Source organism: Nothoprocta perdicaria, unplaced genomic scaffold (genome assembly GCF_003342845.1).
Source record: "Nothoprocta perdicaria isolate Ctin4 unplaced genomic scaffold, notPer1 scaffold_145, whole genome shotgun sequence".
In the NCBI taxonomy this organism is placed as follows: domain Eukaryota; kingdom Metazoa; phylum Chordata; class Aves; order Tinamiformes; family Tinamidae; genus Nothoprocta; species Nothoprocta perdicaria.
The window spans coordinates 1,019,745-1,045,896 of NW_020454594.1; the positions used below are offsets into that span (position 1 = coordinate 1,019,745).

At 43.9% G+C, this 26,152-nt stretch overlaps 1 protein-coding gene across 2 annotated transcripts in view; it reads left to right on the plus strand.

Annotated features, from left to right (window-relative positions):
• Positions 1 to 392: 392 nt before the first annotated feature.
• The window catches only part of ELF1 (E74 like ETS transcription factor 1), a 48,317-nt gene continuing 22,557 nt past the window's right edge, over positions 393 to 26,152 (plus strand). The window contains exons 1-3 of one of the 2 annotated variants that reach the window (XM_026034496.1): positions 393 to 420; positions 12,900 to 13,207; positions 19,896 to 20,070. In XM_026034496.1, coding sequence (XP_025890281.1) covers positions 13,136 to 13,207; positions 19,896 to 20,070 — 247 coding nt within the window. In that variant the 5' untranslated portion in view covers positions 393 to 420; positions 12,900 to 13,135. Of the gene's footprint in view, positions 421 to 9,942; positions 10,049 to 12,899; positions 13,208 to 19,895; positions 20,071 to 26,152 lie in introns of those variants that run through there. The other variant, XM_026034495.1, reaches the window with a different exon arrangement.

Genomic DNA, 26,152 nt, shown 5'->3' on the forward strand with positions numbered 1-26,152 from the left:
CGCATGAGTCCAGGTGCGGATCAGCTCCTGATGATTTTGGCAAGTCAGGGGAGGTGCTGACGTCCTGTGAGGAACGGAGGACAAGTGAAAAGCTCTGCAGAAGGCGCAGCCACCTTCTCCTCTGCTGGTGACAGCGAAGGGCTTGAGCAACCAAGGTTGCTTTCCTGACCCCAAAGCTGGGTGAGCTCCAAAGAGGCTGCCCTTCTGCTATACAACACCACTGGGGAGGCACTGGTGAATTTGAGTAATGCTTTAATTGAAAAAGCACCCCCGAGAGTGTGATGAGCTCATTTAGCAGCATGRCTGGGGTGCCTGTGCCCTTTACAGCAAGTGCTGACTCTCTGATCCCACGAGCTACGTATGGAAATGTTTCGACCTGAGTGCTCTAGTTGCATCGTGTTGTTCATCCTGGGAGCAGAGGTGAGGTGCAAAGGTGCCCAGAGGAGGTTGTGGGGCGCGAGCCGGGTGTGCAGCTCCGCGGCGGCTGAGCAGGGGTGTCCCAGCGTGTCCCTCCCCACCACGGCTTGTGCAGCAGCCTCGCGTACTGCTCGGGCAGCAGCTGCGGCCGAGCGGCCCCGGAGCCACCGGACCCCGTGGCCGGCGCACAAGTCGCTTCTGCAAAAGGCCTGGGAGCTCGCGTGGCCAAAGGAGGAAGGGGTGGGATTGGGATCGCTCCGCACCCACTCTGCGGGAGCTCTGGAGCTTTCCGAAAGGCCTGGCCTTGTGGGTCCTGCAACGCAGACCATGTGTGTTTGTGTCGGGTTCAGCAGCAGCCAGTTCCTGTGTGTCCGGGAGCAGCTGCGTGCGCCTGTGTGAGAGCGGCTTGGGCTGCAGTGTGAGTCTTTCCCCAACGTCCTGAAATGAGAAGCGTCGACCTCAACACACACTGCCTTCCCTCTTCCATGTAACTCTTGAGAGAAAGGACTTTTGCTTTGTTTTGCATTAACCTTCTTGGTCTTGGCCTCGTTTCATCAGTGTTTAAAAGCCTGCGGTGGGAATTGTTAGTCTAGCAACAAGTTGGGAGATTAATTTATATTCTCCTAGTAGCCAAGTTCTCTAGTTTGAAATTCCCCAGACAAATAGTCTCCCCGCCTAATCCCACGCTATGCAAATACTTCAGAATTGAAAGTTTAAGCTGTGCTGATCTGTAARGAGAAAAGTTCTTAAATGGCAGAGGGAAAGTAGTTTCCATCTTATCCTACATAGGTGCAGGTTAATGTGTTTATTTTTTAAATTACCATAAGCCCCCTGAGGCACATGTGTTTTCAGTGACATCTGAGTGGCGCATGACATTTCAGGGCACAGGAAAAGTATTAATCTGACTTCTAACTGTGAGTTAAGTGAATGTTCTTGCCCAAGTGCTCTCTGGCCTTGCGTAGTTTTTAAAGACATGGTTTTGGATGCAGCTTTTTAGGTGCACTGCACACCCTTATGTGGCTGGCTGTCAAGAAGGAAGGTGGTGTAGGTACCAAACCAGTCCCAGTGAAAGCCTGGGGTGCTTCTTGTTTGGCTTTTTGGGGCCCCTCTGGCTATATAATGCTCGCCTTTCTAACCAAAGCGATGTAACGTTCCTGGTTTTGTTGGCCGTTTCTTAAAGATATTTACAATTTCAAGTTCAGTTTTGAGCCAGCATTTTGAGACTGTTTCTTGAGTTGTAAAGCTCAGCTCGTAGAGTTTTAAAGCTCAGTTCTCCACTTACACAACTTTCATAAAACTTCGGTAGCTCCTTAGCAGATGTGAGTTGCCGTGGCATAAAATAGAAATCAAATGGAAGAGGTCACCTCGCAAACGCCCGGGCCTTGATTTTAGGAGCCTTCCTTGGAGCAGGATGGTGGTCTTTTTTCTGTGATCACTTTTAAAAGACTGAGCTTTTCAGGCTTATGACTTCCTGAATCAGGGGAGAGAATTAAGCCAAAAAAATAAGAGTAGAATGAGCTAAAACTGAAAAATTGTTTTGTTAGAAAAGGCAAATTGTGAAAGAGGAGAAAAAAGGAAGAAAAAGAAGAAGAAAAAAACCTAGACCCAGACCTGTCAGCTCTGGAGGTTACAGGGAGGTTACTCATAATTTCTGCCTGAAAAAATCTTACTTCCCTATCTGCTAGTGTTTCTTATCAATCTACCTGGCCGTAGGTAGGGTTTGATACTTTGTACCTCTCCTTATATTACCCTTCCTTCTTGTTTCTACAAGCTTTTTTTGAATTGGGTATTTCAGCTTGTGGAAGGGTGGGAGGTGGTGTCACTCACTCTAGGGTGTTATTTTTGCAAGCTTAACGCAAACATGAGCTTGGTGGGTTTGACATAATAAGATATTCGACTACTTTTTTTGGAGAGATTTACTGACCGAGATCTGCCTCTGCTGTCCCAAACTCATAAATAAGCTTGTGACTGTGTTAGTATTGGATGCCTCAAACCCTTGGAAATTAAAATTTCAGAGTGCTGCTAGTCTTAGTTACTCACCGAAGTGTTTATTTGAGGACGATCTAATACAGAGAACTATTTCTGGTGGCTGTCCCTGGATGGGTAGAGATATATCAAGAACCTGCTCCTTGTATCACTTTATATACAAACTCTGCCGCATCTGCTCCCAGACTGGAGAAAATGGCTCTTCCCTCGTTTCCTGGAAAAACAGCACTGTTGAGTTCCCGGAGTGTGATCACTATAAATGCACTGATGTGAGGGCTTCATTTGTGAGAGCTAAAGGAGGCTCCTTGCAGCGCATGCATTGAAAAGGTTCCAAGGTGGCTTGTGCAAATGTGTTCTCACTGATAAGCTCTATAAATAAGACGGGCCGAGAAGATGACGATTCTCTCTCTATCTTGCCCATGTGTCACTGTTGACCACAATGTTAACCTTTATATTTAAGCTCCGCTCTAAGTCCTGAGCCAGACTCCCTGTAGGATTCAGAGCTTTCGTTAGGGACTTGCTGTGAGCGGAGCTGGAGAAGCGGTGGTCCTGCTGCCCCCTGCTCTGTGTGGGACGGGGTCGCCCCTGAGCCCTTTTATGCTTTGAGTGAGGGGGGATGTGAGTCAGCGCAGCCAGAGCAGCCCAAAACCCAGGCAGGTCCTTTGGGGTTCCTGCAAGGGGTGCTCTCTGAGAGGGGAATGCTCTTAAAACAAGCAGCAAGTGTCTCTGTATGGGTATGAGTGTGCGCTTCGGGTGCCGTAAACCTCTTTGCTGCTTGTTTCTGTGTTTTGTGGGCCTTTCAGATCTGAATTTACACACACAAAAAAAAGCAAAGATCTTTCATCTATCAGGTAGGAAGGACAAATGGCTCTCTTGATTTTTTTTTTTTTTTTTTTTTTTTTTTTTATGCTAGATTTGAGGGTTTCTTTTTTCCTCCATGTCAGCAAGGGTTAAACATTGAGGGCAACAGGTATAGGCAGACCTAGGTATGTGATATGTTTGACTGTTTTGCAAGGTGCTATAAATGTTGGCTCCATGTAATCTGATACCAGGGTAGGACAGGCCAACTTAATGAAGGAAAATAGACAGCAATGTAAAAGAACTGGAATTTCAAGTCTAGCTGACTAATAACAGCCTGAGCTAGTGGGGTTTGACTGTTCCTTTTGCTGACAGCTGACAGCAAATGAGAGGCCAGCACCAGGAATATTTCCCGATCTGCTCTATTTTTTTGCACTGATTCCTTAAAGACACTGCAAAGGTAAGATCCTTTACACGTCTGAGTCGGACAGATCTGCTGAACATGGCCTTGGAGGGAAGTCTGAGGTTTAAAAACACCAAACTGTGGCTGTAAGTCTGTGTGTTGGTGGAAGGGAAGGGTTGGGCGAATGCAGGTTGTGCTCGAATTAGTTGATGCCTCTTCTTAGTTGATTCTGTCAGTTGCATCAAATTTCCACTCTCAAATGTCGCAAATATTCAGATTTACGAGGGCAAATCCCGGCATTGCTGTGCGTGCAGCTTCTAGAGAGAGCGATTTGGAAATAATGTCAATGCTTTGTGTTCATCCTGCTTGACAGTCCGGTTTGGATAGTTAAGAACAGAATGCGAAAGGGAAGGCACGGAGCGCTAAAAGCCTCTTTGGAAGAGTTACAGAAAGGAGGATCACTGAGCTCGCCACCGCAGCATCTTCTGCAGCCATCAGAGAGGCGGCCTGGTGGAAATTTAACTGCTCTGGAGCTGTCCATGCTCCACTGAGAAAGGTCACGTGGAGGAAAAAGCTTCTGACTTGCAGCGTCTCCGGGGCCTTTTGGCCAGCGCCGCCTCTAGCGCACAGGCTCTGCACGGAGTTGCCTTTCAGGTGAAAGAATTAAAATCTGCCTCTTTGCCCAGCAGAAAATGAATTCCTCTTTAGTAAACTTAACTTAGACCCGCAGGTGAATTACGAATAAAAGCTATAGTGCTGGTTTGTGGGCAAGGTGATTTTCATCGGACGGTTGACAGGTTTATATCTGTATTTGGGGCAGACTGGCAACTTGTAAATTTTGGCACCTGGCCGGAGCAGTTTCCTTCAGGCTCCTTCTCCTGTGAGCTGCTGTGTTCTTTTCTCTGCAGTGCTGCTGCTCTTACTCTCTCAAAGAGCAAAATCACTTTGCGTCCAGCTATGTTTTTTCCTGAATTTCTGAAGTTTTCCTCGTAGCCTGTTAGGCTGTGTTGGAGCTCAGCCCTTTAGTTATCTCTGTAACTAAGGAGAACATCCTTAACTATGTTCTCCTTATTGTTTAATTCTCTTTAAAACATTTAAATGTCTCTTTACATTTAAATGTCTCTTTAAAACTACCAAATGCCACAAACAATGAATGTCTTTTGAGACATTTATTTTATGCCGTTGGTGTCATTCACTTGAGTTGCAGGGTTTTCTCAATCTTCTTTTTAATCAACTTACAGTTTTGTTCTTACTGTTTTACTTAACTAGYTTTCTGAGATTATTTGCAATTTTTAAAAATAGTGAAAGATCTACTGTTGCTACTTTACTATTGTTATTTATAATGCTGATAATTTGGCTGTTAGGGCATACATAAAAATCTTGACTCTACAAATTTAGTATTGAATAAAATAAGGTATACCAAGTACTATRGAAGAAATAGTAGTAAATGGAGACCTTTCTGTTTTCCTTTTTCTGTACAATAAGTATATAGTATATATTTAGTATTTATAATATTAATGTTTGTATAAATCTGTAAGGATTTCTAAARATGTTTTATGATTTAACTGAGATTTTTAACATCTGCCTGTCTGCCACAGGGAGTTCAGGCAGGTGTATTCAGGCTGATATATTTCTAACTAATTTCCTTTCATCCTTCTAAAATTTGTTGCTTTTCAATTTAGTTAAGTGCTTCTATTTTCTCTTTTTATAAAATAACTCATTTTTCTTCTTTTCCTCTTTTTTTCTCACAAACCATATTCTCCAGCCTCTGCATTTACTGGAGGTTACCCTGCAGTATCGCTGTGCGTTAGCAAAAAGAGAAACAGAATTTCCCTGGAAGTTTTACTGTTTTAATACAGACCCAAGGAGTAGCTTTGTTGCTTCTCAAAGCCATATGTTTGGAAATGTCCTTCACGACAGAAGTCTGAGAGTTACTAGGACAAGGGACCCCTAGATGGTCCTTTGGAGAGAAGCTCTTGGACTGGCAGCGAGSTTGTCAGGGGCCAGAAAACTCAGTGTCTTTGTGCTCAAGCTTTTTTAAGTGGTGAAAACTTGATTTTTGTCCATGCTTCTTCCTTTTCCCCTTTCTGACAGTGACCCAATACCGATGGTGCATTTGCAAGACGGAGATACTTGTAGGTCTCCATCCGCTGCCTTGAGGAAGCGATRAGTTTGCTCAGCCTCGGCAGGCGGCCGGAGCTCTTCCCATCCGCTTCCGGGTGACATGGGGGGATTTCAGTTAATGCGGTTCATTTGGGCACAGTTGGACAAGCCAAGTTGAAGCTAAGCTCCCAGCTTACATATATTTCACTGGGTGCCTATATCCACGTGTGCATGTGCACTTTCACACCCACATGTGTACGTGTGTGTGTATAGACACAAAAATGTAAGGCAATAACATGTGATTATATAAATGCAGCTGCTGTTTGTAGAAGCATCCTCGCAGGCAAGTGCTATGCAGTGAAATCACAACGCATGTTATCTATATGTCATTGAGTCAATGCAGCTTTTCTGTGAGCTAAGGTTTAGTAACCCAAAAGCAACTGGAAAAGTTCTAAAGCCCTGTAGGTAGCCAGTGCTGCTAGGTCACATAGCTACTCCTGAAAATGTTTTGCTGTTTTCTCTCTTGTGCATCTGAGAGGTGGCAGATACAGTCTGAAGGATGCAGACCTTCTTAGCAGGTTGACTTCTTGACTTAGCTGGTTTTGTTTAGTGTGAAAGCAAAAAACAGAAGGGCGGAGAGGAGCCCAATCTCTCCCGTTATCTGAGGAGGAAGTGAGAGAGCGAGAGCTGGTACCGTGATACCTCTTATCCCTCAACTCCTGTGTCCTGCTCAAGGTGTGGAAAACCAGCCTGGGTTTGTGTGTCAGCCTCCGGAGAATGGGGAGGGAGGCAGAGGCTCGGGCCCATGTTTCCCCATGCATTCCCAGGAATGCATTCGCTGCCTGACTTTCAGATGAGTTACCTGGGAGCGTTCCTGTCTGGTTGGTTCTGCTTTACAAGAGCAARCATTTTGTGGAGAAGGGACTAAAATGTGGCATAGCCTTCCTCTCCTGCGCCATGAGGGAGCTTGGGGGTTCAAGTACTCTACTGAAGCCTCAAAAGCTGCAGTGTGGAGCTACAGTGAGTCTTCTTCCCCTTGGTGGCTGTGAGTCTTCCTCCCCTTGGTGCCCGTCTCACTTGCCGCTAGGAGCGGCCTTTTCCAGGGAGATGGGTGTTTGTGGCCGGAGCGGGAAGCCGGTTATTGCCGTGGTGCTGTCCGCCTGTGCGCCCATTTGGGATTACGCTAACACGCCGCCTTAAACATGAACACACCACCTTTAACATCACCCTAACGTGCTGGCAGCAGAGGATACAGGGGGGAAAAAACCCAAAGCCTCAACTACATTATAATTATTAAACGTTTCCCATGTGTGCCAGGTTCGTGTCCAGCAGTTGCACAATATTCCCAAGTCCAGGGGACTTCCCATGGTAAACCCACCCGGCAAGGCGGGAGCTGGGCACAGGCAGGTTTTCAGGGTGGGGGAGGCTCTACTCAGTGTTGAAACCCTTATTGCTAATAGCCCAGAAAGGAATCTTGTCTCGCATGAGATGTTCAGGCTAACACAGGTATTGTTGCCAAAAAGTATATTCGTTGGAAATGTSGCCATTTGGTGAGGGCAAAAAGGGTCCATGGCTTCTGTTTGGGCGTTGTGCTGTCTTTGGGGGAGGCATATGTTGTTGCRTGGGTTTGATGGGTTTCATTGCATGTCTCCTATACAGGCTGAACCGTGTGCCTTTTTCCTGATTTTTTCTTTATTTCAACAGGTCAGTTCTGTGTTCACTGAACACGTTCACTCCCTGTCCTCCTTGCTCTTTGCATGGACTCTGCTTTCCAGCCTCGCTGTGAAACAGGGATTTATTGATACCGACGACTCCTTTGTCCTTACCTGGAGCTTGGAAAAGGTCACTCCATCCGTGTTTTATCTGGCGGCTGCTTTTCGCCCCACTTCCCTTAGGCAGCACTGATACCTCCAGGAGATTCCTGCACATCCCTTAGGTTGCTTGCACCCTTCCTTGTTACTGGTCCCTTACAGGGCGTTTCCTATACAATAGATGTATTTCTCTTGTTTGTGTGAGCAGCAAGGGCTGCGCCACCTCTCGGAGTTTCTCACACCAGGAGCACAGAGGAACTCGTTCTTCTCGCTTGGCGCTTGCCGAGTGCAGCTCCTCGGGGGCTAAGGCCACGGTTTGGAGCTCCTGTCCTGGGCCTTTCCTTGTTATTACCCAGGAATAATCAATCTGCACGGAGCTGGCGGGCTGTTTGTTAGTGTTTGTGCTCCATGTGGATGGTACATACAGAAAATGGGAATGGGTTTAGGATTTCTCGGGTGGGAAAATTTCCGTTGCTGTTCAGCTTTGTTTCCTTTTTATGGAAACCACTTTTCCACCTTCTCATCGTGCTGCTTCGGTAACATCTTACTAAGAGATGGCTGTAGAAAAGGACTGGCTCTCTCCAACCTGAACCTCCAGTGGGTTTGGAAACGGGAGTGACTCTGTGTGTGTTTGCCTAACTTCACCTGGGGTGGATTCTGCCCTTGAGTCAGAACTTYAGGCGCTACCTTCAACATTGACTTTCCTCTCCTCCCTCCTCCTCTATCTGAGATGTGGTTATGAAAGGCGTTTGGCTTCGTTTCAGTTGTGTTTGAGTCACAACTTTGTCACTTTTAGGCTAACGTTCCTAAACGCTGAGGGCTGGCAGTCGTTGGGAAATCCGCAATCACTCGTTCCCAAGCTCCACGAGATGGGCTCTTCTAGGAGTGACTCAGGATTCAGAGAAATCTGCATTCGGATCAGAGCACGACTGAGCTGTTCCTGCATTTTAAACGTACAAATGAGCTTGGTAATTCCCCAGAACAGGCAGGGAAGTCGTGTGGCCATCGTCATGAGTAGCCCCAAGCGGGACCGCAGCCTTGGTCTTGGTACCAGCACTTCACCCTTCAGGATCATGCCAGAGCTTTCTTTAACAAATCTTGGAGGTTGTTCCTAGCGTTTTGATGCATGTTGCCTTTTTCTAGTATTTATTGCTGATAGTAATGTCGATGCCACTGGATTATTTTAGTGTTCTGTGTTACAGACCCGCCAATAAGACATGAGSAGCTAATGCCAGCAGGAGCTGAAGGAGAGATTCCTGGCTGTTGTTTCCGAGTTGGGCCTTAGCTGCAGTCTGCAGTTCAGCGATGTTGCGGCCTTATCAGGGGAGCCAAAAATGTTTCCTTTGGAGCCCTTTCTTCCTAGCTGTACTGAATGGGAGACAGCGTTAAGGTCAGGGTGAATAATATAGTGAAGAGTGGTGGGCGAGGAAGTTGTGTCCAGCTGGAGTGTCCCACAAGGAACCTTCTGGGATACCCATGGTGGCTGCGTCCCCAGGGTTACAGTGGCCAAAGAGACTTCCTGAGAGGCTGGTAGGGGAGGTTGTTTCTAGCTGTGAAATGCAGTAGAGGAGCAGAATTTCCAGGTATATTGAGATAATTTAACCATATGTCAGGTTTGAGAATTAATAATCATGTGTTAATTTTGCTTTATATTGCAGTATCCTGATACCGCTTTAGATAATGTGTCTCTATAATAAGCAAGTTTAAATGAAAGCAAAAACTTATTTATTGTGTAGTCTGAAAGATAGAAGTAATGAACACTTGGTCCTCTTTCTCCTAGGACTGTATATAGCCGAGCTTATTGTGCACGTGAACACAATTTGCACATTTTGTGCTATTTGTAAATAACTTATTTTCTGTCCACAGATGCACATAAAATTAGGGAGGGAGATAAGTTCTGTTATGTAGCAAAAACAATAGTCGTGCTTGTGTTGGCCTGTGCACAGCAGGAGGCTGTGAGACTTGGAATAATGAAAGCACAATTTATAAAAATAAATGTGGGGGAAAAATATAGATGTCTTAGAATTGTGCTGGTGTCTGTGAGAAGCTGCTGCTGCCTTATACACGCTGAGAAAAAATGTGATGTGTCTCGAAGGAAAGTGTTTGCTTTATTTTGCCATATCCATATTTCCCGATAGATTACTCATTAAACTCTGAGAACTTAGTAGGTACCACTAAAGAAGTAATTAAATATTTTCTGTAAATAATAATAATTTGAGCATGCTGCCCTTGTAATAGTGGTAAGGTTGTATATAGAGACTTACTAAAGCCCATGAAACTGTTCAGTCACTTGTCTTTGACCTTGGCCATTATGTTGTGGTTACATGTGCGCACTTTTCTTTAAAAAAAAAAAAAAAAAAGTATTTTTGCTCTATTTGTAGAAACCTTGTTTTTTTTTTCTTTTTTTTTTCCCCCACAGTGGTCAAAAATTTATAAAATTTATAAAAACATGTTCTAAATATCTGATCCTGCAGAGGAATCAGCATGTTAAGAACTTACATTGCTGCATAACTTGATGTGACCACACAAAGTAAGTAGTGTTTTTGTGGCTCCCTTTGGGATCAAATGCATTATGCTATTGCAGTCTCCTAAATGATGTCAAATCACAACTTCCATTTTTGCACTGAGCTTTTAATTTAAAAGAAAACAGRAAAAGGTCTGTAGCTCTGCTGCCAAAGTTTGGGGATTATATACCCTTAWTGTCTGCCTTGATATTGTGGAATCCACTGCAAAAATGCTAATATTTGACAGAATAATGACCTGGCAGTACTGGAAGAGTAGAATACTCTTTTTCCATATACACCTTTTACAGTGTATATGTGAACTTTATATATAAAATGTGTAATATATATAGTGTATATAACTTGAAAAATCTGTTGTGTGCTGACCATGCCTTCAATTTTCATTATACATTAACTTGTGGGTAGCTCACATCTCAAAACTTTTCATGTAGCCTGTTTTTTATTTTATTTTTTAATTAACAATAATTTTATTGGCATTAGGAAGTTGTTGAGCTTGCATCCTGTGTTGGTTCGCGTGGCTGCCATTTGTATAACCAAGATGATTTTAGGCTCTTTATATGTTCTGGCTCTCATTCTCTCTGGCCAGTTAGCTTCCCTCTCACTTTAAAATAAATCTCCCTTGAGGAGGTGCTCATATTTGCCTGGTGATCCTTTAGAATGAGATGACTCTTCACTGCCCTTTCAAGCGTGTCTTCATGTCATTGAGCGACTTGAAAATACCATATTGGAGAGTTGTAATTTATGGTTTTGCAGTAACTAGAATAGAATTTGTACTGAAATAAACTTCTATTTCTTAGTCTGTTTTACAAAAGAACCAGTGTGTGTCTATTGACATTTATTGACCAATTTCGATAGCTGACTATAGGAAGTATTAGTATGCAGGTATATGTATTTCAAGTTAGCATACAGGAAGGATGTTAAGGGTTCAAGATAAAACAAGCTGATTTTTGCTCACACTTCGATGGCATCTCTGTATAACTCTCCTAACTTTCTTCTTAAAGAAAAAAAAAAAAAAGGCAAATACATAAATCTGAGGAAGTTACCCTAGATTATATGGTTGCGTACAAGCCTTTCCCTGCCATTGCCTTGCACAGAGAAAACTCAGGGCCCTCTGCAGAATGAAAGGGCTCGAGGCTGAACAGTTAGAACTGACACAGTTTCCTAAGCACCTCCTTTCCTGTTCGTAGCTCCCATTAATGAAAATGCTCTCTGGTTAGGGTCGTGACTTAGCTTGTGAAGTGCTTAACTGCTGCTCAGATCACTCTGTGGAAGCTGGGGAGGTTCTCCTGTCTGCATCGTCTCGGGTTTCCTGGTTTCTTAGAAGGGTAGGTAGGATCCAGTGACTTAAGTGAGACTCCTTGAATGGCCTGTCATCTTTGCGTAGGAATTTGGGAATACCACAGTCTGTATGGGAAAAAAGCAGCTGGTGCATTTCCTAGAGTGAGGGAGTAGGAGCACACAGCAACATCCTCCCTTGCTAAAGTGCCTGGCGTCAGGGAAGAGGGAGATGCCCTTGATGTGGAGCTAAAGTTTTAGCCTTCACAGGAGCAGGGAGCAGCGATGCTCCGATGCCAACGCAGGCCTTGCAGGTTACAGGTGGCACTGGGCTCCTCTCCTGAAGTCTCCAGGCGTCTCCACCAAGGATTTCGGTGGGAGCCGTTTGGGCCCAAGTATGTGTCCCCAAAATGGGCCCGGGGTCAGTACCAGCTCCTTACACAGGTGACAGCAGCCCCAAAGCAAAGGCAGCTCAGAGGGTTTTGGCTAAAACGTCACTCACCGCTCGTTTCACTTCCTTAAACACAAGKGGGTTTAAATTCTAGACACCAAAGCACTGGCCTTACTTCCCACTTTTAGATACTTATTTCTCCTCTTAGTCTTCAAAGTGTCCTCTTAGTCGTCTTATTTTTTTCCAGAATGTGTCGACTATGTAAGTTGCCTGAAAAGGTTATATTTTATTCTCCTTTTTATTGCTGTTTTTCTTGCTGAGCTCGTCTTAGCCGTGTTTACCTTTAATTGCTGCTGAATAAATGAAAACGTGGGAGTTGTAAGCACGCATCCCTGCAGTGATGCTGTTTGCATTCCTCAGTTGTGAATATATTTATTTATTTCTTTATTTTGCTATTGTGCTGTGGAGCCTTTTGCCTCTTCTCATTTGCCGTGACGTGGTCAGTGCCGTTTCCTTCCGGCCGCTTGCAAGCTTGGGGCAGAGATAAGGATATTTTACAGGGCACTTTTGAAAAGAAGCTGGAGACCAGTTTTGTGCAAGAACTCCGTGACTTTCTGTGACTACATAAAGAATATTTATTGGTTTTACTTACTTGACACTGTATGTATGAAGCTTGAGTACTTTTTACTTGGAAAAGAAGTAAAAACTTTGCAAAAATAGGCTTGTGTGTAAGGAAGAAAAGGTGATAGATTTTGAGGTGTCCCAAAGGCAGATCAGTCTGGGTTATGATATATGTGGCTTTTTTTTGCTTTGAATGCATCTTAAAGATAAGATTTCTTAATGTGAAAATGGATGAATCAAAATGAAGAGGTGAACTTTTTCATTAACTTTCATAACTTATCTTTGTTTTACTTTCAAAGTGCTTCATAGTAAAAGTGTTAAACTGCTCTCTTATTTCCTGAAACAGTTTCATTTTACTTTTTTCCTAAGCATACATCTTCCTTCTCTTAAAAAAAAAAAAAAAAAAGTTGTATTAATTAGTATAAGTATTGTCTTTGAAGACAGAGATGTCAAACTTCATTACAGTATGATAAAAATATCTGTAAATTGGAGCACACTTTATTGCGACTTCTACTATTTCATGTAGCTAAAGAAGTTGGTTTTAATTATTATTATTTTTTTCCTCTCCACAGTGATAAAGGGCTGTCCGAGTGGGAAGAACAACTCAGGAAAGGATTTCCCTTGCTTTGTTTACCTTGGAGAAGAGGAAAACCCAGGAAGGCTGACAGCCTGAGAAGTACTAAAACCGATACTTGATCTATTTTTGCGACTGTTTTTCTGCCCAGCTGGATCTTGGTCACTCTCTTCTGCCCTTTTACGTCTGAGACCATTTTTCTTATGTGGAACTGAGACCTGGGAATGCGTTATTATGGCAGCAGTTGTGCAGCAGAATGAGCTCGTGTTTGAATTTGCCAGCAACGTCATGGAGGATGAGCAGCAGGTATGGGGCAGGGCGAGAAGCCGCATTTGTACAAGTTGGTGCTGTTTGTATTATGAAAAACCTAAGGAAAAAGTCACACGAAACACACAAAAACCCAATGATTGTTGCAGCAAGTCTTTACAGTGTTTCAAAAGCTTCCTGGTGCTTCCTGTAACTTGCGTGAGTGGAGCAGAAGTCAGTTGAAATGTTTTAAGTTCTGCAGCGTTGCAGACCTTCCCCTCTGAAAGTGCTGCGCCTGTTTTGGCAGCCTGTGTCAGGAGAGCCCTTCGTGATGCAAAATTTCTTGAAATCTGGTGATTGGCAGTCATTTTAACTTGTTTAGTTGTTTGTTTCAACTGTTCTAGTGTGCTAGGATAAGATGCTGAATAAAACTAACAGTCACTGTGAATGACTAGAAGAAGCTTTAGAAGATCCTCCATTTTTAGTTTGTCTTCTAAATTGCATTACTGTACATATGCCAGATATTCAGAATTAAGCCTCATAGTCATTCAAATTATTTTCTTTCACACAGCAGGGAAGATATATCTGTTTTTCTCTCATGAGATGCTCAGGTGTAGATTCGCTTAAACCACATCCTGTAAGTCCTGGAGCTTCAGGGAGGGATTCCTACCATAAAATAAGGCCGCTCCTGCATAGGTGGTTGTTAATGGTAGGATTTTGCATTTGTTAATAAGAAAACAGATATCTCTGTACTACTGAGAGTCAGTCCTTAAGAGGTTGAGAAGCCCTTGCAGGCTTTAGTGTGTGTGTGCATGTGAAAAGCAGTTTTCTCTCCTGTTTTGAAAACGCCTTTGATTTTTACAATCTTGTCTCTGGGTTTTCCGTATGGGCTAATCCTTGGCTGCCATTGGGCTGTTGCTGTTGTCAGAGTCATATGAGCATTTCAACGAACTGAGTGTTTTCTGTCTCAAGTGCTAACTCAGTTTAGGGTGGAACTAGTAATGTAACTTCCTTCCCTGTATTTTTCCAGAGCTCGTGATAGCCTGGGGATTTAGATATGGGAATTGCATAAGCATAGTGGCAAATATGCCTCATTTATTAGCTCTGTTGTTTGTTGCTGTTCTTAATTTACAGGCCAATGGGAAAGGGGAAAACTGAAAAGGGGAGGCCACTTCGTTGCAATCCCATAAAAGGGGTCGAGGGGAGGCAAACATGGGTTTGCCCTGTTTGTCTCTGCCTTGTGCCTGTCACAATTTTTTTTATGTGGTCAGCTGAAGAACTTCAAAAATACAACCAGCAGCCCAGTGACTCCTTCCTAAATACACATTTCTCGAGGGAAGAGCTAACTTAAACTTAGCATTTACCTCCTAATCCAAATAAGTCCTATTTTAGATTAAGCCTAAGGAAACATGAGGTCCTGGAGCTATTTTAGAGATGAAGAAATGGAAGCTGTGGAAGCCAGTACCTAGTGGAAGGTCCCTTGCTCCAAATGCAGGGATGCCACAAGCTCCGGAATCAACAAGCGGATTGTCTCAGTTCAGAGAGGAAAGATTCAGGCAAATATAGAGATGGCTGCATGAAGATAGATCCTAATTGGGTTCCTAAGCAGGAACGATCTGATGAGCTGGMGAAAGATTTAACTAGAACAAGGGTATGTAGTATAATATTAACTGTAGTGTAACATGAGCCCCAAAAGAATAATTATGTGTATATCTGCTTCTTATAACATAGGGAGCTGAGCTACCAAAGCTCTGCAGTCCTGCAAAGATGTATCRTATTTGGAGACAGACATCACAGTTTGTTTACTTGGAAAAGTTTTTAGCTCTGGGAGTGCTCTGTTTTGATCAAAACAGTATTTGATTTGGTTTTTGAACTTTCTCRGAGCATGAAACACATCATTTTTATACAGAGTTCAATCAGCTAATCTTTGAGTAGTTATTTTTGCTAGGGTCTTGAAAGCTGTAATTGAAAGAACTTAGATCTCGATTCTCTCTTTGTCAAAGCTTTATCTCGAGTCCCTTGCTGYCCAGAGCTGTCAGGAGCTGGAGGAGCTGTGGGAAGAGCTTTATGGCCTATATTGCAGCTATGTTCAGTGTTCCGGGGAAGTCATAATTCATGGCTATTRATTTATTGCTAAAAGTCTTGCTTAATCAGTGATTAATTATGAACAACCCCTTTGCAAACGAGAACCTTCAGCCAGTGGCAGATGCCAATGGGAGGGAYTTTATCACATCATGCTCCATGACCGGGAAACGCTCTCTCCTGTCAACTTTATCCTGTTGAGTTTAGAAAATACTGTGGGGTCTGGAGTGTTTTTGGCTCCTTTCCACCCCTGTTTTCTGTGTGTTTATTTGTGGTCTAGTGTACAGATGACCAGGAAGAAAAGGGATGAAAAAAATCTTTGTAATTTTGAGAGGGGAGCTAGTGGCTTGTGCAAGCACTAGCACATGGAAAACACGCATGCTAGCACACGGAAAACCATAGGTTTTCCGAACAGCTAAGTCATTCCCGCATGCTGGAGGAGCCAGAGTCAAAAAGCCCCTTCAAGGCTGAGGGAGGTCCTGATTTCTGGTCACTTCCAGCTCCTGCAGAAAGTCTGACCTTTTGGCCACTTGTAGTTTTATGAGGGCTTTCAGTATATGCCTGGGAGGTCTGTACAAAGTTGTCTCGCTGAGAAGGCAAGGGGGAGAAAGCAATTTATCTACCTCCAAAATCCCACGGTGAAACTGAGTCCTTTCACATCCCAGCCATGGAAGCACCTTCAAAGTCCAGAGGTCCCCTGTGCTGCTGGYCCACAGGAATCTCCATCGAGGAACGTGAGCGGTGGAAAACTGAAGCCTGTGTTTTAGTCACCTAAATCATCCACCTCATTTTGTGAAGGGCTTCCTTCCGAAGGAATGACCAAATGAAGCTCAGCTTCAGATTTTGTTGCTCTTACAGAGCACATTTCTCCGCTGAGTTTGTTCTGGTTGATTTGTTTGTTCCGCTTATGTTAATTGGATGCCTTTCTTCCCACATAGCTTCCCCTAGTGCTCCAAGCCGATCGGAGGCTGTCACTGTAGTTTTCCAGGAGAAATTTCGAGTTGTTTCTTACTGGGCTTGCTGTATGAGAAGAGTGTGGGTCTTTTCAGTGCCTGAGACTTGAGGAAGATTCTAGCYGTAGCTCAACTTCATTCCTCTGGCAAACGTAGCTGATGCCAAGGCAAAATATAGCGGAGCTGGGATGTCACATTGTAACTTCATTTTGAAGGTGGCACGAGCAAGGTGAAGCAGCAGAGGCAGGCAAAAGGAGAAAMAACAAAATTGCTTCTTGGCCTATGTTGCTGACTTATTGAAATTCAGAGCTTGCTTTATTTACTTTTCTAATTTCCATAAACATTTTCTCTGCTTTGCACTTTCTCTTTTTTTATGTGCGTGTTGGAAAAAAGTTTGTATTAAAAATAATTTATTTTGAGTTTTTTTGTTTGATTATTTGTTTTGTTTTTGCTGTTAATTGATTGACTGCCTTCTAGGTGAAAGCAAGTAGTCCTTAAGACTGGTTGTCCCCTGTAAAGCTGTTTGTACGTCAGCACGAAAAGGAGCTGTAGTAAACACAGACTCTTCTGCAATTCTAAATGTGTACAGTGTCATCACTGCATTTAATGGAGTTACAGGAATTTTAGCTTGGGATTCACGATTTTTTTAATGAAGTCAGGAAAATTACAGAAGCCCTGAGATAAAATTTTGCCTTCCAGTGGTTGCATTTAAAACTAAGGGATATGCTTGGGTAATCACAACTCTTTGCAAATATGATACCAAAAAAAAAGTAGTTGACTATTTTTTGCAAAAAATGTGTTTCAGATTAATTTGAAATTGTATGCATGTGTCTTTTTTTTTTTTTCTTTTTAACCTTGCAAAATAGATGACACTAGATCACACTGACCAAACCAACTGCTGCTAAAACTTAGCACAGTAATATGGGGAACAGATCTTGGTCAGTGCTGAAGCACGTTGCAGAAGTGAAGGAAGGATCRGGCTGTTRCAATCAGGTTTCCCTGCAGAGTTAMTGCCTGCTAGCATAGAATATAGGCAAAGCTTTGAAAGACTGAGATAAAAATGCTTAAGAACTGGTTGGTTTTATCTGCTTCCTCTAATGCTTCATTTTGAAACAGCTTTTGGTGATTGAGCCCCACTGAAGAAGGAGGGAGTTGGAGGCATTTCCGCATCTCAGGAGTGAAGTCAGTGCCGAGAACTGTAGTTGTTAAGGCAGGTCAGTGTGGAGCCAGGAAGGTCGGTGTGGAGCCAGAGTATTTTTTATTTTTAATGCAGAAGTTGCTGCTGAGCAGGGGCAGCCCTTGCTGAAGTGCCTTGCAACCCAAGAGGAGGGGAAGGGACAGCCCATTTCCAAGGCACTGCAGGGAGGCCAAGTGCAGATGAACGTGAACACGACTGGGGGTGTCCACRTGGGAAATGGGCACCCCAGGACCGGCACCCCAGGTTCTAGAGGCACCATAGGGAAATGGAGGTTTTTAGGGTGCAATTTATCTAAAAACAGAATGCAGTCATTTTCTGAAATGTAGTTACTCATATATGTGTATAATGTATGTAACAAGCTCTATGCTGAGGCATATAATGGAAATTGGGATGCTTACACTTTTTTGTAGCTTAAATTTTGAGATTGTAATGGACCATCTTCCCTCTAGGTCATGTTTATGGAACATGTGGCGAATAAATCCTTACTATGCATACAGTATTCTTTTTTTTTTCTCTGTTTGCAGTGTTTTATCTTTTTTTGCTCTTACTTAATCACATCTATGTGCCTGTTCTTGCCTGGAAACAAACAGCGTGTGAGTTGTTGGTATCGTATGAGTTGTTGGTATGCCTGAACAAGTGGGATGCACCATGCAAGTATCTTGCTCTCTGAGAAAGACCAGTGCCCCATTGACTAGCAGTGGGCCCCAGCTTCTCAGCCCAGACAAGACACAACGTCGTGGAGGCCCCCGCAGCAGATGTGGAGGGGAAGCTCTGCCCTTGCTTGGCTCAACACATGCCCATCACCTGACAGCCTCATTGCCTGAGGGCTTTAGTTAGTCTGCCCCTTGCTTATTGTTCCTGATCTCCTACCATGTTGTCCTTGTTTTATTTTGAAGTTGGCTTGATGGAATATGGTATATTACTTTTTTTTTTGCTTTGTTTTTGTTTTGTCACTTTTGTTTTGCAGCCAGGATATGATGGAAGTCCACAGAAATATTGGTTTTATTTACTGATTTCTGAATTCTTATTAATCTCTTCCCTTTTTTCCTGATTGCCTTTATCACAGTTGCTGGCAAGCCGTGTTTTATGACACGCTGAGCAATTAAAAATGGCAATTACTGCCTTTCCGGACCTTTAATCACCCTTTCTACTTTGCTGCTCTCCCAGACTCTTCCCTGGCAGTTGCTTAAGCAGTTGTTGTATTGGGCCAGCAGCTCTGGCTCTTTGGCTTGCAGTTTTCTTTGGGCTGTGCCCTGCACAGTGGCAAGATTGAGAGACAAGAGCAGCCTGAGCAAACTCCTCAGCGTGGCTGAGGAGGCTCTTGTGTGGTTAAGTAACCTGCTTGGTTTGTGTGTGTCTTTGTTCTTCTGTGGAAGGTGAGGCCAAACGCACACATACTGTTTTTCTTGTAGAAACTCACATTTCTGCAGCCTCTTCTGTTGCTGTTTTTGAGGGCTGCAACATTCATAACGTGGTTTATTTTTGCCTGGGAGTTACACTAGGCTTTCTTTGAGCCAGCTSTGCTGCCATCAGCTATGACTTTCTTCCTGTAAATGACATTTTAACAGACTTGCTTTGAAAAATATTTTGTCTGTAGTAAATAGCACGTTCCGAAAACCTCTTCCTGTTGAATGGCTGCTGCCTTCTGAGGGAACGTGTGCATTACTGTGGTTCTTGCTGGTCAGATTCTGTTTTCCCAGCTGCCCTTTTCTTCTGTATCTCATACAAAGTAACTGTCAAAAGAGGAGGATGAGAGTAGACGTAGGAAGGAAAAGGTGGGGAACAGTGTCAAGTGAATAAAGACATAAGAATTCAAGAGGGAAAGTATTGTGATGTGTATCAATAGCTCCCTTACACCTCTGACTACAGCTAGAATAGTCATCTTCACCTGGTGTCCTGCCTGCAATACCATCCTGTGTCATAGAATCCTTATGGCTGGAAAAGACCTTCAGGACCACAAGCTCATCAAGTCTCCAACCGTAAACCCCTCACCACCATCCTGCTAACCGTGTCCCTAAGTGTCTTATCTACACGTTTCTTGAACACAAGCAGGGATGGAGACTCTACCACTTCCCAGGGCAGCCTGTTCCAACTCTTGGCCACTCTTCCCATGTCCTCACAGCTGTGGGGCTTCTCCAGCCCCACCTCRACCAGGAGCCCGAAAGGTTGGGGCTTTGCAGCAAGATGCTGGGGTTATCACCAGCTGAGTTGGAGATTTACTGCCCTGTGCCCCTTCTCTGGCCAGTGAGCTTCCACACTGCACATGCTCTCAAGGCTGTGCAGAACTACATGTAAGAGAGCAGAGCTGCTGTACTGGGATATTCCGGTGATGCCCAGCAGCTGGCCCATAGCTGGACACTGCAGCTGCTCTCCTTGGGGTATTGAAAGTCAACCTGCTCTTTAGTACTCCTCCCTGACCAGCCAATGTTCAGTGGTATGGGTCTGTTGAGCTATTCGTTTGCACGAGGTAAGATTGCATATAAGCCAACTGTTTTAATATTTTTTCCCCTCATAGCTTGGTGATCCATCTATTTTCCCTGCTGTCATTGTGGAACATGTTCCCAGCGCAGACCTCCTGCACAATTATTCCGGCTTAACCTGTGTGGATGAACCCAGTGACATGATCACCGAGAGCTCTCTCGATGTCGCAGAGGAGCAAATCATAGAAGATGACGATATCACCCTTACAGGTTTGCTATAAAGACATTTCTGTACCCTTTCCTTATAACAAGGTGTCAGTAGCTCTTAGTAGAAAAAGTTAATGACAAAAGCAGTAGGAAACAAAATTATAGTAGTATCGAATGCTGTTAATTCTGTACAAGAYAGGAGGGGGGGAAAAAAAGCTTTAATATCATTACTACAGAGCACTTGCAATCCAAACTGCTCATCTTGTCAGCCATTGATAAAGATAAAATGGAATTTTGCTTAATCCTCCTCAAAGTAACTGAAAGACTTTGTTTTTAACAGGTCTACAAATCCCTTTAAATCTCTTTGAGTTCTATTTATTTATTTATTTATTGCTTTTAATAACTGATAGTGATACATGCTGAAGTAATTTTGCTCTTTGGCCAAGAAGCAGTAATTTGCACTTTGTATGGATGTAGGGGTTGARTTTCCTGCAGAGATGTGATTATCCATAAAGTGGGCACATTCACATGGCTTCCTGGCGTGAGCATGCTCAGCAAGCTGTTCACCTCGAATCACTACTAGTGATGAACTGTGAAAATACAGATGTTCTGCATAAATTCTGTTATAAAATGTAATCCAAGAGAGAGGGGGAAAAAATCTGAACAGGAAGAGCTTTTYTTTTCTTTATGAAAAGGTTGAATTAAAAAAAAAATCTTAATCATGTGARGTGTATGGGTTGTTTTTGTTTTTTAAATGTGTCTGAAAGGCTTGGTAGATACTTTACAGAATTAGGATCTGTTAATGTGTCTCGATCTGTTCATGTGTCTCAGCAGTTACGTTTCTTGTCTGTACTGTCTCCAAGGTTGGAGGWTTGCAATAAAAGAGCTAGTTTACTGGTTCTGTCATGTTTTTGACATTATTTCTGAAGGCATATTCTGATACAATCTTTATTATCCAAACCAAAACAAAACCCTACAAAACTTGATGTGAGCTACAATTCACAGAGTAGTAATTTGACATGAACTGCTCTCAGCAAGTGGTTTTATCTGATAAATACAGCTCCTTTTTTTTGTAGTGAACTATCTGTGAGCAGATTGTGACTGTACAAATAAGTTAGCTGATTATTCAAGAAGCCTTTACATACTTAAACATTATTACAAGCTGMGACTTCTTGCCAACTATTCACTTGCTGTTCACATTAGTAATTCACCCTCTAACTGGCATTTTCTCAACACGTCACTTAAGCACCACTTAATGTGGCTGTGTGAATTTTTCCTAGTTGATAGTTTTATGATTTCATGTTCAGTATAATATATTGTGTATGAACTTAGGTTTGTTTGAATAACTGTGAGACTGCACTTCTATGAATACTTTTGTTAACTTTTTTTTTCTGGCATCAATGGTCACATGAGAAGGGTTTGCAAACTGCCAAACTCTAGCGCTGCCAGAGACTGAAAATATGTAATCCTTGTAAGTGGTGGTGTCCAAGAGCTTCTGGGATGCTTGGGAGGCAGACAAATGCTGTAATGTGAGCACCATGCATTGTAGTTCAGGCAACCTGCCTGTCTTTAAAGGCAAGGAGGAATGTGGGGAGGAAGGAGCCAAGCTCTTCTCAGTGGTGGCCAGTGACAGGACAAGGGGCAATGGGTACAAGTTGAAACCCAGGCAGTTCCATCTCCAGGTGAGGAGGAACTTCTTCCCTGTGAGCGTGACAGAGCCCTGGCACAGGCTGCCCAGGGAGGCTGTGGAGTCTCCTTGTCTGGAGATCTTCCAAACCCGCCTGGATGCCGCCCCGTGCTCTGGGTGTCCCTGCTGGAGCAGGGGGTTGGACTGGATGRTCTCTAGAGGTCCCTTCCAACCTCAGCCATTCTGGGATTCTGTGGCAGCTTTGCAGAGATGACTGTTTGCAGAAGGTGCTGAGCTGCTTCCCTGCTTCTCCCTCCACAAGCTGCTCTGCAAACTGTGGCTTCTGCTGGCGCAGCGCGATGAAAAGCCCCATCTCCCAGCACAGGGCAGCCCCAAGGCGGGCAAGGGCTGGTGCCAGCAGCGGGTGCCCATCCTGCCCGGCATGAGATGGGTGCGCGAGGAGGCTGCTGATGGTTCCTGCTGGGAGCCCATGGGTTCTGGGGCTCCCATGGGGAGCTCCATGTGCCGCACGAGCGTCGCCCACGACTGCTCCGGCCTCGTTTCGCCACGAGGCTCCGCGTTGGAGCGCGGTTTGCAGCTGCTGCCCACCGGCTGGGAGTGGCTGGGCACCAGTGGTATCTTCCGCCTGCCCTGTTTTTCAGTTGTCCTTTCTCTTCTTTGAAGCCCCCTCCTTGATTTTGATTGCAAATGTTTGGTCCCAACAGGTCCTTGTTTTGTTTTTTTTTGAACTCTGTACAAATCTTCTCAGTCACTCCTGCATTATGCGCCTGAGAGAGAATGGTCCCTTGTACAGACTGCAATAATTCCTCTTCAAAGTATTCCTTAGACTGATGCTCATAACCCAGTGAAACCAAAAGTACCATTATTTGTGACTACACAGTCATGAGAAACAGGTGTTTCAGATGCCTGTCCTTTTTAAACTACAAGCTTTCCTGTAATCTGTTTTATACCTTTGTCATATATTGAGCTTCTCTTTTCTCCTGAACTTGGTAAATTAGCAATGAAGCACTTAAACACAGAAATAGAAGAGACTTGTATTTTGATGATCTAAGTGCAGTATTATTGACTCTGGTAGGTTTTCYTGTCTGCAGGATGTAGCATAAGCCCTCAAAAACACCAGTTATTACACATTAATGATTAACTTACATGTACTATAAATTGTGACCTACAGAAACCTGTAAGAACATTATTTTACTTGAAATACTGCTGAAAGATGACTGGCCTTCTAATTATCTTGATGACCTCCCTTTTTTATATATATATTTTTTATAATGAATAAGTAGACTTGTTCTGTAGCTCTCTTCTTTAAAAGCTCTTTTCCACTGAAAAACTGTGATAACAACTTTTATGGTCAGTTTGCTGCCAATCCAATATGACTAAGTGATTGGCTCTGTTGGTTAAGAGAGAAAAAGAAAACAAAAACAGAGCATTTGACTTTGAGAATCCAGTTTTATCTCCAGCAGGAATATTGAATTATTCTCTATAAAGAACAGGATAATAATTTGTGTAGAAGAAATTTTAGCCAACTTGTCAGATGATACAGTTTGCCACACTTAACTGTAATTAATTATATCAGTAAGGTAAAAATAGGTATAGGAAGAGGAACTAGGTGGGTTATGAARCTTCCTGATAACTTTGTATTTTTTCTTCAGTTCTGGCATGTTTGATTTATTAAGTAATTGAACCCTCTGCAATTTTATAGCTGCTGCTCATCTGTCCTGCCCTTCCTTTGATGGAGCTGGTGATGCCTGGCGCTGAGGAAGTGCCTTTCTGTGCAGGAGAAGGGACAGAAATTTGCACGTGGGTTCAGTGTGCCCTGGTCTGTAAATCCCGAGCACATAAATGTGGATCCTCAGAGTTCACTAATAAAGGTTAATGACCAATTCAAAAGTTATTACACAGTCTTTCCAAGGTCCGTAGCGTGCGGTGAACCTCTACTGCCCCTTGCACAAGTCATACCCTTCAGGTAAGAGTTGTCAGGTGCCGTAATCCAACACAAACCCAGTGTATTTGGTAAGCATTTATGGTGTGAAAAAAATCAAAAGGCATATATAGTTGGAAACAGAGCTTTACAGTGTTAATCCAGGAGGATTTTTAATTGACAAAATGCCAATCATAAAAATGGCCAAGGTTTCAGTTACTTCGTAAGGCAATTATTAGCTGCTGCACAAAGCATCTGTTTAAAAACTGAGTGTTTTTCTGTCGTAACTCCCCAATGACATAATTTAGCTTATAAATTACAAAGTTTTATTAAAAAAATAAAAATATTGCGCATAGGTCTCCTGAAATACCTCTGTTGTTAAACTAGGACTTGGTTTTCCAATAGTTAGTTCAGAGTTTATATTAAAAAGCAATCACTTAACTCATGCAGTTGCTCTGAAGAAGAGGGCTTAATCTGTATTGTAAGGGCCCTCTTCCTRCTTCCAGCAGATTCTCTTCATACAGTTTTGAGACTCTGCGGTTCCTCTTTCTGCCCATAGTCAAACAAGCACTGCATTTAACGATGGTTGAGTAGCACAGTCCTTATGTCAGGCTGGACAAGGACTCACCCTGTCTGCTCTCCAGGGCCCTTGGCCTCCGGATGAATGACCAGAGCAGGAGGCAGAGGGGCTGGAAGAGGCTGGTGGATGGTGCCACTGTTTGGGCACCACCGAAGGACAGGCACACGAGTGACCTCAGCACCAGAGGCCGACTTGAGTGCAGAGGTGCAAAGCTTTCCAAGGGACATTATACAGGAATGCTTAAAGTTGGACATGGGCTCTGGGGAAGCAGCTTCTGGTTGGACGTGTAGCTGCTTTCTCCAGCAGGTGGGAGGAGCAGAACGTGCTGTGGACAGGTCTTGTGCTATGGGCAATRACTGAGAGCAAACACGGATTGACAACCAGGTAGCTGTGGCTGTGCACAGTTCTACATCTGTTCCACAGGAACTTAAGGAGAAAGTTCTTAACAGTGAGGGTGMCAGAGCCCTGGCACAGGCTGCCCAGGGAGGCTGTGGAGTCTCCTTSTCTGGAGATCTTCCAAACCCGCCTGGATGCCGCCCTGTGCTCTGGGTTTCCCTGCTGGAGCAGTGGGTTGGACTAGATGATCTCTAGAGGTCCCTTCCAACCTTAAAGATTCTATGATTCTATGAAAGTGTGAAAAATAAATAGTTTTGCCCCAATTCTTCTTTAATTTKTGATTATCTCATAATTGACAGTAACTGGGATATCCATTGGCAATATTAAGAGGAAGGGCAGAGTGCTGAAGAGACTGAGGTGACAGCGATATCAGCTTGGCTTGGTTATTTGAGTGGGTTGTGCCCGAGTCCTGAGTGATGCACATGGACCTCTTGCTGCTGATGGGAGAAGTGCTCATGAATCCACTGTGTGGTTGTGTGAGCTCTTAAACTCTCTAATCCAACTTGCAAACCCAACAAAACCAAACTATTTTTCAGCACCAGCAAACTCTTACTTTGGCTCAAGCCATCTTATGATGCCATCTCCAAAGAAGAKAGGTGGGGTATTAGCAGGGGAAGAAATGTGGCTAGAAAACTCATTTGTTCTTTGTTAATAAACAGACAACACCTCTAGCTGTTAGACCATACCTTTTTCTTAAGCATCAGGTTGTATTAATTTCTGTGCATGTTACTGATGTACCAGTTGTTACTTCAGGTGCCTTTTCCTTGCTTCAGATGCTCAGGATTGGTTTCTGGCTGCAGCCTGGGGTGGGACCCGCAGCAAAGAGCCCCAGTGGCAGCCGGCAGCGGTGTCAGTGCAGAGCCCCAGCCAGGGCTGTGACAGTTGGGGCAGGGTTTGGGTCTCAGAGGTACCACTGGATGTGGTTCCGGAGTGCAAAGGGCTGGATCCCTACGGCAGCTGTCCCAGCCCATGACAAGCTCAGGCTGTAAATGCTGCCTAGCTCTAGTTCAGAGTCCAGGCAATGAGTGTCACCATTCGAAAAAGCCACTCTTTAAATGCTGGCTTCTTGTCGGTAGTGTGACAGGTCTTCATGGTGCTGGTAGATAACAAAGAAAATTGCCATCCCAACTAAACTCAAAAACGGAGCCGGGAGCTATTAGGTGAGCATTGGTGGCCCCAGCATGGGCATGCCCACAGTCTGTCATCGGTGACCAGTGACAGGACAAGGGGCAATGGGTGTAAGTTGAAACCYAGGCAGTTCCATCTCCAGRTGAGGAGGAACCTGTTTCCTGTGAGGGTGCCAGAGCCCTGGCACAGGCTGCCCAGGGATGTTGTGTAGTCTCCCTCATTGGAGATCTTCAGCCTGGATGCTGCCCTGTGCCCCGTGCTCTGGGTGTCCCTGCTGGAGCAGGGRGTTGGATTTAATGATATCCAGAGGTCCCTTCCAACCTTGAACATTCTGATTCTGCCTGTGTCCTTGTGCAGTCTCCACCTGAACTAGCCCATCCTTGACCAATGATGTTTTTAGGCACTTGAGGTCACAGAGTCTCTGTATCCCATCTCCACGTGATGGTATTTGCAGTGTTTTAGTGCTGCAGTT